Source organism: Bubalus kerabau, chromosome 9 (assembly GCF_029407905.1).
Source record: "Bubalus kerabau isolate K-KA32 ecotype Philippines breed swamp buffalo chromosome 9, PCC_UOA_SB_1v2, whole genome shotgun sequence".
Taxonomy (NCBI): Eukaryota; Metazoa; Chordata; class Mammalia; order Artiodactyla; family Bovidae; genus Bubalus; species Bubalus kerabau.
The window spans coordinates 84,926,608-84,942,424 of record NC_073632.1 but is presented as its reverse complement, the minus strand read 5'-3'; the positions used below and the strand labels follow the sequence as shown (position 1 = coordinate 84,942,424).

The 15,817-nt window shown below is 44.8% G+C and overlaps 1 protein-coding gene across 1 annotated transcript in view; it reads right to left on the bottom strand.

Annotated features, from left to right (window-relative positions):
- HECA (hdc homolog, cell cycle regulator) overlaps nt 1–6,484 on the bottom strand; it is a 45,222-nt gene extending 38,738 nt beyond the window's left edge. The window contains exons 1-2 of the mRNA XM_055535768.1: nt 5,927–6,484; nt 3,776–3,778 (exon numbers count right to left, since the gene is read on the bottom strand). Of these exons, the coding sequence (XP_055391743.1) occupies nt 3,776–3,778; nt 5,927–6,197 (274 nt within the window). The 5' untranslated portion in view covers nt 6,198–6,484. The remainder of the gene's footprint in view (nt 1–3,775; nt 3,779–5,926) is intronic.
- Nucleotides 6,485–15,817: the final 9,333 nt, after the last annotated feature.

Sequence of the window (15,817 nt, the reverse complement as noted above, 5' to 3'; positions counted from 1 at the left end):
AAGAATAGAAAATCATGTATAGTCAAATCAATGCCTGAATAAAATTATCTGTATGATACCACAGTCTTTTTCTACATTAAGAAATCAGCTTATTGTCTCTCAGTGTCTGTTCTCAACAGAATAATTTAACAAGTTTTGTAACTGGATAAGGCTGAACAAATCACAAAACTTTTGACATTGTTAATAGTGTTCATATCTGCCTGGCCCTATGCCAAGATCTTTCCCATATATCATTTTTCTTAATCTGCAAAAACACTCCAAAGGGTTGTGTTCAGAAAATGAAGGCTGAGAGAGGTTAGGTCACTTTGCCCTTAAGTTGTGGCACCTTGGGTTACACACAGGTCTGTTCAAACATCACGTTTTGACTAAAACTTACAAAAAATTCTAGGGCTTATTTTTTAAGATTAGAATAACAGTGCAGCAAGAATTTCAAAAGCTTATGCTTGTATCCTCACTAAGGATCATGCATGCATATTCAATCTCTGAGTCATGTCTGACTCTTTGTGATCCCATGGACTATCACCAGTTAGTAAGATACCATTTACCATTATTAGGTATTTTGTTGAATCCTCATTGATCTGGTGGCTAACAAGATCACTAAAGAGCACAGGAGAAATAAATGCAGCCTTGGAAAATACCCCCAAGTGTGGCAGCATCTGCTCCAGGCTCTGAATCTAAACAGGGCCTCCCTACTGCTGATAAGTTTGGAGAATACCAGCAATTCTCCAGCACACCTTTAAAACAGTACGAACCAGAAACTGAAGAGGCCATGGGGAAAAGGCACTCTGACCACAGTGAAGTTAAAATGGTATAACCTTTCCATAGGGCAATCTCCAGGCATGTATTAAAAGTCATAACAAAGTGCATATTCTTGGACATAGCAAGTCTACAGGTAATAGTTTATCTTAAAGAAGTAACTGAATAATGCTTGCTTCTGCTACTGCTAAGTCGCTTCAGTCGTGTCCGACTCTGTGTGACCCCATAGACGGCAGCCCACCAGGCTCCCCCGTCCCTGGGATTCTCCAGGCAAGAATACTGGAGTAGGTTGCCATTTCCTTCTCCAATGCATGAAAGTGAAAAGTCAAAGCTGCTGCTGCTAAGTGGCTTCAGTCGTGTCCGACTCTGTGCGACCCCATAGATGGCAGCCCACCAGGCTACCCCATCCCTGGGATTCTCCAGGCAAGAATACTGGAGTGGGTTGCCATTTCCTCCTCCAATGCATGAAAATGAAAAGTCAAAGCGAAGTCACTCAGTCGTGTCTGACTCTTAGCGACCTCATGGACTGCAGCCTTCCAGGGTCCTCCATCCATGGGATTTTCCAGGCAAGAGTATTGGAGTGGGGTGCCATTGCCTTCTCCAATAATGCTTAGAGATATACAAATAAGAACTTAAAGATCAAAAAAGAGGAGAATGATCAGTTTATCCAAGATATAGACACACAATGGTATATTATATGCAAGCATTAAAAATAGTGATGTACCTGTACTTACTACTCTGCTGAAATGTCCACAGGAGCTCTACAGCTAACACTTGTCACCCCCCTCCCAGATCATTCCCTCTTCCTGGGGGTACCCCATGTCCAGTGACCAACAAATGTGTATGTGGGGGTGAGGGGGGGTAGTTAAGGCCCCACGCACACGCCTCAAGGTACTCAGGAGGGCCAGCGGCGCTCCAGAGCTCCCTCTGCATCAGAGCTCAGCTCCTCCCTCTGCTCAGTCTTGCTTCCCTCACTCCCTGACCATTAATGATGCAAAGAGCACATCCAGTAAACATCTGGCAGGTAAATCTTTGTCTCAAAGACTATTTCCAGAATCTAACATGAGTGGCTAACCCTTAGTAGGCTTGTATCATGCAAGTCAGCCACTATATATATATATATATACACATATACATATATATAAATATATATATACACATGCGCACACACACATATATATATATATTATATTATATATTGTTGTTGTTGTTCAGTTGCCAAGTCATGTCTGACTCTTTGGGACCCTATGGACTTCAGCACGTCAGGTTCCTCTGTCCTCCACTATCTCCTGGAGTTTGCTCAAATTCATGTCCATTGAGTCAGTGATGCTACCTAACCAATTCATCCTCTGTCACCCCCTTCTCCTCCTGCCTTCATCTTTCCCAGCATCAGGGTCTTTTCCAATGAGTTAGCTCTTCGTATCAGGTCACCAAAGTATTGGAGCTTAAGCATCAGCTTAATATTATGTATAATGTTATATTATATATAACATTATAATATATTATGTTATATTATACATAATATTATAATAAATGCAAGATCAATCACTGAGTAAACTAACCCAATCTACTACAAAGAATAATGAATGAATGGTTGAATGAATGAAGGCAAACTCAGCAGCCCAGAGGTTCTGGCGGCAGTCAGGAATGAATGGAATGGTGAACCATGGTCATCCATAAAACAGAAATTTATAAAAAGGATTTGAGATCCAGACCCATTAAAAAGTAGATACTATGACCAAGGGGTCATATATTTTTAGGCCTCAAGCAAAAACCAGTGGCCTTATAGAACCAGAATTCCAGAGTGAAACTATACATGGGTATAATCTACTGCATGATCACTAGATCCTAAAAATAATCACTGCAAATCTTGTCCATCTACAATCAAAATGTTGCAATATGTGCAGACAGATGTTTACTACGTAGAATGAGGACAGCGCTTCATCTTTTACTCCAATGCCCACAAAAACTTCATAAACCAGTATCTGAGAATGTACTAATTAATTTCTTCTTAGGAGTACAAAGTCCTTACAATTAATATTCAACTTAACCAAGAAGCCTAACTTCAAGTAGTTTAACTTCAACTATCACCCAGCCATGGCTTCCTCAAGGTTTCCCTAACCACCAAATCTTTTTTTATAGAATCAGTAGTTATAAATAACTACTGACTAATAGTGAAAAACTAAGAACAATATTACCCTGCCCTGGTGTCCACACTGCCCAGAAAGCACAAGACATAAAACCATTCTATGAACTCCAAACAAATACAAATAAATACTATTAACTTTAGGTGAAGTCATAAAGTTTGAATGCTTGCAGAGGTAGATCACAACTGACTTGAACAGTGAGAGCAAATCATTTAAAAGTTTAATAATGTAAATGTACTACACTCTTGAAATAACTGATGTGTAATATTCATGATTATGAAATTTAATGTCACAGCTATATAAAAAATTGACTTAGAAATACTATGAGTTCAATTAATGTCATCCTGAAATTTAAAGAAAAGTGGGTTTTATCAGTTGATTGAGAGGCTGCACGTATCAGTTGCCCTTCCTTTAAAAATTCACAAATGCCACTTCTCCCATGTCCACATTAAAAAACACATCTTTAAATGGTAAAAAAAAAAAAGAACAAAAAAGCATTTATAATTTCCTTATTTATCAATTTTGCACACAGAAGACCTCAGCACCCATGTGTTATTATCATCAACTGCAGTGAGAAATTCTTCACAATAATGTGGATCATTCACTGAGATTTCACACCATGTCAGAATCAAGAATTTTACATCATAAAATTCAACTCACTGGGGACTCCTTGGTGGTTCAGTGGCTAGGACTCCACCCGTGCTCCCAGTGCAGGGGGCCCAGATTCAACCCCTGGCCAGGGAACTGGATCCCACATGCTGCAACTAAAGATCCTGCATGCCCAACTGAGACACAAAGCAGCCAAAGAAATAAATGAACAAACATTAAAAACAAAAAAAATTGCAACTCACTGCTCTAACGTAAGTTTGTACCTTCTCTAAGTGTGATTATTGCGATATTTGGCCCATTTCTTCTTTTCCCCCATTCATGTAATAAGACAAGCTCCAAATCACAAATACATACCTTCACACAGATATACACAGAACTGCTAAATATACCTGAGATTGCCACTTCAGTGGAAAGCAGTAACAGGGGCATCATAACCACAGCCTAAGGAAAACATTCCCTCACACCATCTTTACGAGGTCTTATCTTTTGAAGAAAGAAGAAAAGGTAACAGTCAACCTGAAACTTTCAAGCAGATGGCTCCGAACCATCCCCAGGAATGCAAGCTCCAGTGAGGACCAGGAGGTCCTTTCTTGACTGCCACCTGTCCTTTAATACTTAACACAGTACTTGTAACATGGTAAATACTTAGTATCTTTTGAATGAGCAGTCTCTGATCACTTACTTTCCTTGACAAACTTGACTAAGCTTGTTACAAATGTAACCAGCCTCTAAAACAACAAGTACTGGGGACTGGGTAGAGAAGGGACACTCGGAGCCTCATGATAACTTCCTGAGGGAGCCAATACAATCAGTATAATTCTTTTTTCTCAATTTCACAGGGTAGGAAATTGAGGCTCAGGACAGCTGTCCTTCCCAAGATGACAAAACTGAATGGCTGAGCAAGGAGTCTCTTCTTTCTCCTCTGCCACATCAATACCAAGATGAAGTTTAGAACAAAAAAAAGGGGGGGGGGGGTCCATTAAAGTGACTCAGAAGGCAAAGAATCTGCCTGCAAGGCAGAGACCCAGGTTTGATCCCTGGGTCAGGAAGATCCCTGGAGAAGGGACCGGCAACCCACTCAGTATTCTTGCCTGGAGAATTTCACAGAGGAGCCTGGCGGGCTCCAGTCCATGGGGTGGCAAAGAGTCAGACAGCTGAGCGACTACATGCTCCTTCACGGGAAAAAAAAAAAAAAAGAACACACCAAAGATGGTCTGGCCAAATTTTGACTTTTCAAACATTCATAAATGGGATGTTTGTTCCTGGGGGGGGGGGGGGGGGGGGGGAAACCTTCCTATTTCAAAATTGCAGAGATATAGGCAACCGGGGCCTAAGGTTCTAATAGGCTAATCTTCAGCCTCTTCTGCTTTGATCACCGTGGGGGTTCCTCTAAGTGCAGTTCACCTGTTTAGAAAGTAAGTGATCTACATAAAGAAGGGCTTTGGAAACTGAAACCTACAAGTTAAAAGTCAGATATTAGGAACCCAATCTCTCTTCATTAAAATATACCTATATTCCCTGCCCTGAAAACCTGCTTGACCAGAGGAATTCAAAGAACTGCCCAAGTTCGAAAAAGTGTTTGCCCAGCACGCTATAAGACCGTCTCTCTGCAGTGACAACGGCAATCCTGTGGCATCTTCACTATTCCTTAAATGCTCCCTCAAAAGGTGCATTCAGATTGTTAAGCTTCCTCCTAAAATGTGAAGTAGAATTAAATAATGATTTTTTTTTTTAACTCCAGGCTGAGAACGGAAGTCAAGTTCAGATTCTCTTCCTTCCTCAAGCGAGCAAAATTAAAGAGCACACCCCCGCCCCCTCAACCCAGCGACACACACACACACACACACACACACACCATACAGTAAAACTGTCTCGGGGCCTCTTCACCTGTGGCAATCGACACAGCAAGCCCCGGTCGACCGGGATTTGAGGCTCCCCTTCACTCAGGGGAGGGGAAAGCGGGTGGGTGAGGGGAGCAGGGAAGAAGGAACTGGTGCCTAAGTTTTCAATCGGACCATTCTTCTCAACTTGAGCAGCTCTTTCTTTCCTTCCTTCCTTCCTCCCCCCTGGTCTAGGGCACACACTCGGGTTTGCCAGCGCGGGCACAACGGGCAGGGCCCGAGGAGAGCGCCGCCCCGACCGGGGACCCGAAAGCCCCTCGGAGTTTGGGGCGCAGGCTGCTCGAGGCGCGTGACCGGAGAGCCGCGCGGACACCGAGCCGGGGCCGCCGATCGATCGCCGCCAACGTGCGTGGGGACCGGGAAGGGGCAGCCGCGGCGGGGCGGAGGGGCGGGGTGAGCACTTCCTGACTCTCGCATTGTCCACGCATCGCCCGCGCCACCCTGGGCCCCGCCGCCGCCGCGCCGTCCCCGTCGGTGAGGAAGTTGGCGCTCGCCCGACCGGACCCGACTTACCGTTCTTGGCGTCGCCCGCGGCTGCAGCCCCCGCGGCGGCCGTGGCGTTGGCGGCGCCCGGCCCCGCGCCTCCCGCGCCCGCCGCGCCCCCGGTGCCGGGTGCGCCCGCCGCCGCCGCTCCGCAGCCGGCCGCCGCCGCCAGGGCCCCCCCGGCCGCCGCGCCCGCCGCGCCCGCCACTGCCAGGGCCCCGGCTCCATTTTCCTGCTCGTCCCCGCTGCTGTTGGCGCGCTTGTTTTTGCGGCCGCCTTTACTGTTTTTGGGGTTGGGCATCTCGCGAGCGTCCAGGTGCCCCGCGTCGGTGAAGGCGGCTCCCAGCGGCGCGACGCCGGGTTCGGGAGGCCGAGAACGGAGGGCGCGGGCCGGCGGCTCCGCTGGCGCCCGTCTAGCCGCGCGGCCCGCGCCGCGCCATCCCAGCTGCCGCGCCCTCCCCGGCTTCCTGGAGCCGGCGCGCGGTCACCCGAGGCTCGCAGCCGCGCGGGCGCCGCGGGCTCGGGGCGCGAGCAAGACGCTCTCCAGCCGGAGGGAAAAGGCGGGTCTCGGGCTTGTTTTGATTCGGCTTCGCTGACACGCTCTGGCCCCGCCCCCTCCCGTGACGACACTGGGGATTCGGCCTGGCCGCACCCACCAGGTGACCTCATGGTGGCCTGGCCCGCCCGCGTGACGTCACGCCCCGCGCTGAGCCGGCAGCCTTGGAGTGACGTCATCGGGGCGCCCGCACTCCGGGTCTCCGGCTGCACCTGGGCGCCTGCGGACCTACCTTCCTGAAATGGCCCTAAACGCCAATCCAGTGGCATCTGGAGTTAGTCGGAGGCCTTCTGACCTTCATGTAATTAAGGCTTAGAACAATATGATCGGGAGAAAATTGGGGTGGGGGGGTGACCAGAACAGAAGAGGAAAACAGAGGGTTTCTAATTAATCATACGTCAAAAGGCTCTGCCATTCAGAAACCATTGTAGATTTACTAATTAAAGAAATCGAGTCAAGTTCCTAGACAATGAGAAAGGACAGAAGAGTCCGTGAATGGAAGGCCGTCACAGTCTAGTGGTGAAACCGCTGGTTCAAACAGAACCCACCGTCCAGGGATGACACTAAACGTCCCCAGGGACGGAGAAGCAGGCTCTTGCTGGAGGGGAAACCCAATCCCCGTGGACTGAGTCGTCCTGAAAGATCGGCGGCCACTGTTGTGAGCAGGTGGAGAGTAGAGGGTGACACCAGTGATAAAGCAATGACTTGAGGGGCAGGGAACCCCAGGAACAGTTTCACGTGGTCTTTTCTTCTGCAACTCTTTTTCGGCTTTTTTGAAGACCAGCTCCTTCCCACCCTTCAGGTCTCAGCTCAAACACATCACTTCCGTCACAATGATAGAACTGACACCATTCCCCAAAAGGGCTATCAGAAGTACCACCTCATCCATCTCTAATTATGTTGTCAATGTATATATGTTTACTTATTTCCTGTCTATCTGCTTCTCAAATGAAAGTTCAACATGTAGAACATTTTATCTGTCTTGGGCACCTCAGCAAGACAGCTGGCATGTATTTGTTGAATGTATACGTTAAGTTCTTTTCCTGTGAACTGTGGAGGGAAAACTATTTTAACTGACAATTTACAGTTCTCCCTTCCTATACAGTGTGATCTTCTTTAATTAACCCAGCTTTCCAGTCAAGAATCTTGGAACTCTGCTCAATGCTATGTGGCAGTCTGGATGGGAGGGGAGTACAGGGGAGAATGGATTTATCTATATGTATGGCTGAGTCCCTTTGCTGTCCACCTAAAACTACCACAACATTTTTAATTGGCTATACTCTAATACAAAATAAAAAGGGTTTAGTTTTTTTTAACTTTTAAAAAAATCTTTAGTTCTGTTCTGAAACATAAAGAGGCAGACAGGGAAGTACTTGCCCTGTGTCCACGTAATGGGGAGACTCCCTGGGAATATTGGGCATTCATAACAGAGCCAGGAGCTGCAAGAGAGCACACTCAGGAGCAATTGCAGGTTGGACTTTTCAGTAGGAAAGTGATGAATCTTTTAATTCCCTAATTTTGCCAAAGGAGAGTTGATTTCCTTTGCATAAGGAAATCAACTCTGAATATTCATTGGAAGGACTGATGCTGAAGGTGAAGCTCCCATATTTTGGCCACCTAATCTGAAGAGCCGACTCTTTGGAAAAGACTGATGCTGGGAAAGATTGAGGGCAGGAGGAGAAGCGGGTGACAGAGGATGAGATGGTTGGATGGCATCACCGACTCAATGGACATGAGTTTGAGCAAACTCTGGAAGATAGTGAAGGACAGGGAAGCATGGCATGCTGCAGTCCATGGGGTCGCAAAGATCAGACACCACTTAGTAACTGAACAACAATTTTCATGTCTATGTCTCCCTCACCCTGACTCCCCTAAGCAGTCGGAGAAGCAGGATTGTCTATCTTTCTAACTCTGCAGAATCTAGCATAAAGCCTGACCCACAGTTGCTGCTGCTAAGTCACTTCAGTCGTGTCCGACTCTGTGCAACCCCATAGACGGCAGCCCACCAGTGTTCGATAAAATTTTGTAGAATGGATAATGCCTAAAGCATTCTTCTTCTGGCTACATTCTTCTGAACCCTTCAGTCTCAGCTAAATCATCAGTTCTCTGGGATCCCAATGTACTCCCTGTACCTTGCCCCCAAGAGCTTGCACACAGTATGGAAATTGCTTGTTTACTTGTCTCTTGCCTGGGCCCCCCATCCAGATGATAAGCTGTGTGATGGCAGAAGCTATCTCTCTGATAGCTGGGGTGTCACTGTATCCCATGGTGCCTAATACAGTGCATCGTACACAGTAGGTATTTAGTAAGTGTATGACAAATACATGAGTAAGTAAATGGACAAATGCTTTGAAGTTAGATGCGGCAGGATTTGGTGGCCATTTGGATGTGAGGGATGAAGGAGAGAGGCAAGAAATTCTAAAAATTGAGAGAAAGATGGTAGTTAATGAAATGAAGACTTCAAGGGGAGGCTATTGGAGCTGTGGAGGAAGATAGTAGTTAATGTGGGCCATTACACTTAGATTAATTTCATTACTGATATCCCTCCCTAAAGGTGGCTGAGAGATCCTAAAATATTTTGGTGACCACAGCTTTGACCTTTTTTTTTCTCTTTAAGGCTTTGTGGGTTTTTATTTTTAAGTGGTGAGGATAAAGATGCTTTAAAATACAGGGAAATTGAGACCATTACTTTTTTGAATAAGCACATTGCTGCCATGCCATATTGGATCAGAGTAATCATGCATGTACCCTGCAGACAGACATTCACACCAGCTGCCTCCCACCTCTACATAACTGAGACTTCAGAATTGGAAACTTTCCCACAAAAATATCATAATTGGCTGAAAGAACACAGACACCCAGCCAGTTGCTGTTCTTGTTCATTGTGTGAGCCACCTCCTTCTCATTCAAACTGAAACAAAATGAAAGGGAGGAAGGAGAAGCTGGGCCACTTCTTTCATGCTCAACCTAGCTAGCCTATTTTTAGCCTTAGTCAAATTTGACACACAGGCAATAGTTCCAATTTTACTGCAACAACAACAACAAAAAGTGCTAAAATCCAAATGTTAAAAATAAAATTTAGGTAGGGTTAAAGGATTCCATTTTTTACTTCCATACAACATGTGGAATTTTACAGAACTCCTACTGTTCTAGCCCTCTTATCTTTCCCTTTGCCCCATCATTTCTGAAGGTGGGAGGAAGAGAGGGAGAGATGGAACAAAGGAGGGAGGGAGGAAAGGAAGGAAATACAGAACCAGGCTAAAAAGCACAAGATGGCAGAGGTGACACAAAGCTCTGTCCTCAGATACTTCCAGAGGAACCGTGAAGAGCTCTGAGAAACCAAGGAAGCTACTGTGTTCTGCACATCCACCCATGGCTTCGTTAATTTCCCTGATCAACTCATGTGCTCTGAAATAAACTTCAAAAAATTGTACCTCTACCTAAGGTTTCCTCCCCCCAAACTTCATCACCCACTCCATCACTCAGGTCTTTGTACAATTAAATAAAACACAGCAACAAACCAAGGTCACTAAGCTAAACAATTTACACTCTTGAAAAAAGGGGCAACAAGCTAATCTTCAGGGCTGGATGAGAATAAGTAGTCATTGTTTCAATGTGGCTGTTCTGTTTGACTTCCTGTTTGAAATTTGTTCTTGCTTCTGAACTCTCAGGCTTCCCTGTGGCTCAGATGGTAAAGAATTTGCCTGCAATGCAGGAGACCTCGGTTCAACCCCCTGGGTTGAGAAGATCCCCTGGAGAAGGAAACAGCTACCCACTCCAGTATTCTGGCCTGGAAAATTCCGTGGACAGAGGAGCCTGGCAGACTAAGTCCCTGGGTTCACAAAGAGTCAGATGTGACTGAGCGGCTTTCACTTTCACTTGTGAACTCTCAGAGTGAACTGATTCATTTGGGCCAGAGTTAGCCTGATCTGCTAATATCACTTCAAGTAAAGATACCTTGAACAATGTATATTATCTCTTTGCACCAGTTTTTTTCCTTTGGAAATAGCTTCTCCTTTACCCTGGTTGGATACTAAGATCCCGCATGCCATGTAGTCAAGTATAAGAATGGTGCATCCAAAGGGAGAGAGAAAGCCTTAGAGACTCTGGTGGTTTGTCAAGTTGAACTGGAATATAATCAGATTACAATGGGCCCAGTGTAGCAGTGGACACGCAGCTGATTAGACTCCAGACCTTGATAACTGGTAAGAAAACTAGAACTCCCTCCCTCTCTCCTTTGCTTGCTTTCTTTTTCCCCAGTAGTACAGAATAAACTACATGTTTTTTCTTTTTGTTCCTATATGACATGTCAATGTTTATTTACTTTGTTGACTGTCTTTCCTCACTAGAAGGTAGATTTCAAGAGGGTGAGGATTTCTTCATGGAATCCTCAGTGCCTAAAACAGTGCCAAGCAGACAGTAAGTGATACAGATTTGTGGAATAAAACAACGTATAGAAGAACATCTAAAAGGAACAGTCCAAACCTGAGGTCACGGTGAGGGGACAGGAAGAAGAGGAACCTTCTATAACCACATGAGGGGCTTCCCTGGTGGCTCAGTGGTAAAGAATCTGCCTGCCAATGCAGGAGACATGGGTTCAATCCTGATCCAGGAAGCTCCCACGTGCTGCAAAGCAGATAAGCCCATGAGCCGCAACTATTGAGCCTGTGCTCTAGAGGCCGGGAGCCTCAACTACTGAAGCCCACCCGCTTTGAGCTCCACAGCAAGAGAAGTCACCACAGTGAGAAGACCATGCACCACCAAGAAAAGTAGCCCCTGCTTGCTACAACTACAGAAAAGCCCACGCAGCAACAAAGACCCAGCAGCCAAAAATAAATAAATAAACCATATTACTATGTTCATGGTAGCCTAACAGCCTTCCCCTATTAACTAGCATAATAGTTAAACCAAAAGGTCATCTCTTGGAGGCTAGTTTTGTATAACAAGGAGCCCTATGACAACCATATCTTCTTCAGCAATTGCAGTGATCACACTATTATCACTTTATACATCCTCTATCTCCTCCTAAACTGGCACAGAAAATTTCAAGACTCTTCTCACCTAGATTTCATCTTCAAGATCCTCTTTGTTTCTCCCAATTAAATCAGGATTTTTCTACACTGCCACTCTAAAGCACGATTTCACCACAATGCTTTAGTCTTTTCTTCCACTATCTGCAAGGTTTGACTCAGATAAGACAGCACGGGTCTTCTAGTTGTATTGCTGCCTACCAAATTGCCCCACCATTTAGTAGCTCAGAACAACAAACACATTCTTTCACAGCTTCTGCATCAGGAATCTAGGCATGGCTTAGCAGGGTCCTCAGGCTCAGGGTCTCTCACAAGGCCAGGTTCAGGTGTCAACAGGGATGCAGTCCTGTCAAGTCAAAGCTTAACTGGGGGATGATCTGCTTCCAGATTCACTTTAAGGTTGTTGCAGGATTCAGCTCCTCAGAGCTGCTGGCCTGAGGCCTCCCTCAATTCCTTATCATGTGAGCCTCCTCACAGAGGGCAGCAGCCTCATCTGAGTGTGTCAGAGAGTAGCGAAGAGTAAGCAAGACAGAAGCCAGTCACTTGCAACCTAATCTCAGAAGTAATATCCATCACCTTTGCTGCACTCTGTTCCTTAGAAGAAACTCACTAAGCTCAGCCTACAGTCAGGAGGAGAAGATCATACAAGACATGAATACCAGGATATGGGCATCACTGAAAACTATCTGAGAAGTTGCCCACACGTATGTTAATATACTGCTTGTCATCCAAATTCTAATTCCTAATGCTTCAAATTTAGTTTATAAGAAGGGTGGAGTGTGATAATCATTTCATCATGTTTACATATATCCAAACACTGATCTCAGAGAAGGCAATGGCACCCCACTCCAGTACTCTTGCCTGGAAAATCCCATAAACGGAGGAGCCTGGTGGGCTGCAGTCCATGGGGTTGCTAAGAGTCGGACCTGACTGAGCGACTTCACTTTCACTTTTCACTTTCATGCATTGGAGAAGGAAGTGGCAACCCACTTCAGTGTTCTTGCCTGGAGAATCCCAGGGACGGGGGAGCCTGGTGGGCTGCGGTCTATGGGGTCACACAGAGTAGGACACGACTGAAGTGACTTAGCAGCAGCAAACATTGATCTCTATACACCATAAACAACTTTTCTTTGTCAATGTTACAAAAAAGAGTAAGAAAAGGTACAAACTTGTTCCAGTTCTTTCTTTCTGAATTACTGTTTCAACGAAATCTTTGAGGACTAAATTTCATGAATGTGAAATAACTTACAAAATGATTTTAAACTGTTTCAGTCCTCTGTGTTCAAAACACTACTGATGTTTAGAACAAGCACAGTATAGTACATCATTGGATTCAAGTGCCTGCTTCAAGGACAGCTTTTTTTAAGTGCTAAGGCTACTGCTCTGCCTGTTTGGGGAGTAAATTTTGATTGATCTTAAATAGAATTCTCAAATTTTTTCCTCCTCCTTTATTTTCATCTAGTATAATTTCTACCAGGGGTACCCTGAGGAACACTAGTTATGTAAGATGTGCCTCTATTTCTATGGTTAAATAAGTCTAAGAAACACTGTATATTTTATGAGTTATAATATACACTACTATAGTAAACACCCTAAGAAATCCAGCAGTAAAGAAACCTGCTTACTCCTAATTTAGAACTTCCTGAGCTTATACAACCTATAAATTCCTTGATGTGTAATACCCATTAACATTCTGTGAAACTAGAGTTCTGCTTTTTTGGGAAAATAGTGCCTTAGAGTGGAGAAGGAAATAGCAACCCACTCCAGTACTCTTGCCTGCAAAATCCCATGGACGGAGAGCCTGGTGGGCTGCTGTCTATGGGGTCTCACAGGATTGGACACAACTGAAGTGACTTAGCAGCAGCAGCAGCAGCAGCAGTGCCCTAGAGCAAAAAATACCTGCTCCTAACATTAGCATTCTAGTGAAAAGATACAAATGTGAAAATTCAGACGAAAATAGACAGTGATTCCTCTTGTAAACAACCAGTTCTTTAGAAAACATCTTGGGAAAGATCCTTAAAAACTCCATAAACTCTAACTGTTACAATGACAAGGATGCATAAAACATTAATTGTAACTGATATAAAACAGTAAAAATTCACAATACTGCTTCCATTTTCAGGAACATCTTTTTGGCTGTCATTATTCCACTGAAGAACAAAAAATTAGTATCAGCAACCTACTAAGGACTACTTATTTTTCCAGTGGGAAAATGTCTTTGCTAATATTACAACCAGAAGTGGCATCCAATTTGTTCAGAACCTTTGATATAACAAATACAATAGAATCTGAAAATAAACACCTGTTCCCTCAGAGTATGGTAACACTTCTTTTCTTTGTCAACTCATGAATAATCAGGTTCACCATTAGTCCACTTATAAGGGCTGTTATGTATATTTCTGGAGTTAATTTTGACTGATCTTGAATACAGTTGTCTCTCAAGATTTCCTTTCCTTCTGCAGAGTATACTTGTAAATGTAAATACGGTACCATATGGATTAAAGATGACTACAGTTTACTACTCCTCTCTTCAAGACGTGGAGTCTATTTCCCCTCCCCTCCAATCTGACCTGGACTTGTGACTTTGCTTTGACCAATTAAAAATACAGTGAAAGTGACATTGCTCCAATTAGCATTTGCTCTTATTGTCTTAAAGCTAGACACTGTGCTGTGAAGCAGCTTGAACTGGACTGTGGAATGATGAGAGTCCACACTGAGATGACAAAGACTCTTTTGTTGACCAAAGTTGAGTTAGACTCCTCAGAGTCCTCTTGCTGATTGGACTCTAATCTCAGGTTCTGTCCTTGGTCTGCTTAGTTTAGTTTTAGTAAGAATCATGCTGAGTCAGTTTATCAAGAATATTCCATGCTTGGTCTTTTATTGCCCAGGCTGCCTTCAGCAAGAATCCTATCAAGTTGGTTTAGCCAGTGTCTCGACCCCTGATGTTTCCTCTCAGTAATTTTTCCATCCACTGACCCTGCAACCCTGCTCTGTGGCTATAAATTCCTACTTTTCTTGCTGTATTTGGAGTGGAGCCCAATCTCTCTCCCCATGTAGTAGTCCCCCTGAATAAAGTCTGACTAACCATTGCTGGGAGAAATATCACTAACCTCAGATATGCAGATGACACCTCCCTTATGGCAAAAAGTGAAGAGGAACTAAAAAGCCTATTGATGAAAGTAAAAGAGGAGAGTGAAAAGCTTGGCTTAAAGCTCAACATTCAGAAAACGAAGATCATGACATCTGGTCCTATCACTTCATGGGAAATAGATGGGGAAACAGTGGAAACAGTGTCAGACTTTATTTTGGGGGGCTCCAAAATCACTGCAGATGGTGACTGCAGCCATGAAGTTAAAAGACGCTTACTCCTTGGAAGGAAAGTTATGACCAACCTAGATAGCATATTGAAAAGCAGAGACATTACTTTGCCAACAAAGGTTCGTCTAGTCAAGGCTATGGTTTTTCCAGTGGTCATGTATGGATGTGAGAGTTGGACTGTGAAGAAAGCTGAGCACTGAAGAATTGATGCTTTTGAACTGTGATGTTGGAGAAGACTCTTGAGAGTCCCTTGGACTGCAAGGAGATCCAACCAGTCCATTCTAAAGGAGATCAGCCCTGGGATTTCTTTGGAAGGAATGATGCTAAAGCTGAAACTCCAGTACTTTGGCCACCTCACACGAAGCGTTGACTCATTGGAAACCAAGACCCTGATGCTGGGAGGAACTGGGGGCAGGAGGCAAAGGGGACAATAGAGGATGAGATGACTGGATGGCATCACTGACTCGATGGATGTAAGTTTGAGTGAACTCCAGCAGTTGGTGATGGACAGGGAGGCCTGGCGTGCTGCTATTCATGGGGTCGCAAAAAGTCGGACACGACTGAGCGACTGAACTGAACTGATCCGTCTTATAGGGCTTTCCTGGTGGCTCAGACAGTAAAGAATCTGCGTGCAATACAGAAGACCTGGGTTCGATCCTTGGGTTGGGAAGATCCCCTGGAGAAGGGAACAGCTACCCACTCCAGTATTCTTGCCTGGGAAATCTCACGGACAGAGGAGCCTGGCAGGCTACAGTCCAAGGGGATGCTAAGAGTCGGACATGACCGAGCCACTAATATAGCCATCTTAGACAAGTTTCAGGAATACATTTTCATTTAACAAAGGATCCTTGACAACTGGAAGAAAAGGAACAATCTTTGATGTTTCAGCCTCAGCCAAGCTCTTGGGTCAATGGTTCTCATCCTGAGCAATTTTACCCTGCATTTTTGGTTGTCCCTTGTAGCATTGAGTAGGTAGAAGCCAAAGATGCAGCTAAAATCCTGCAATGTACAGGATAA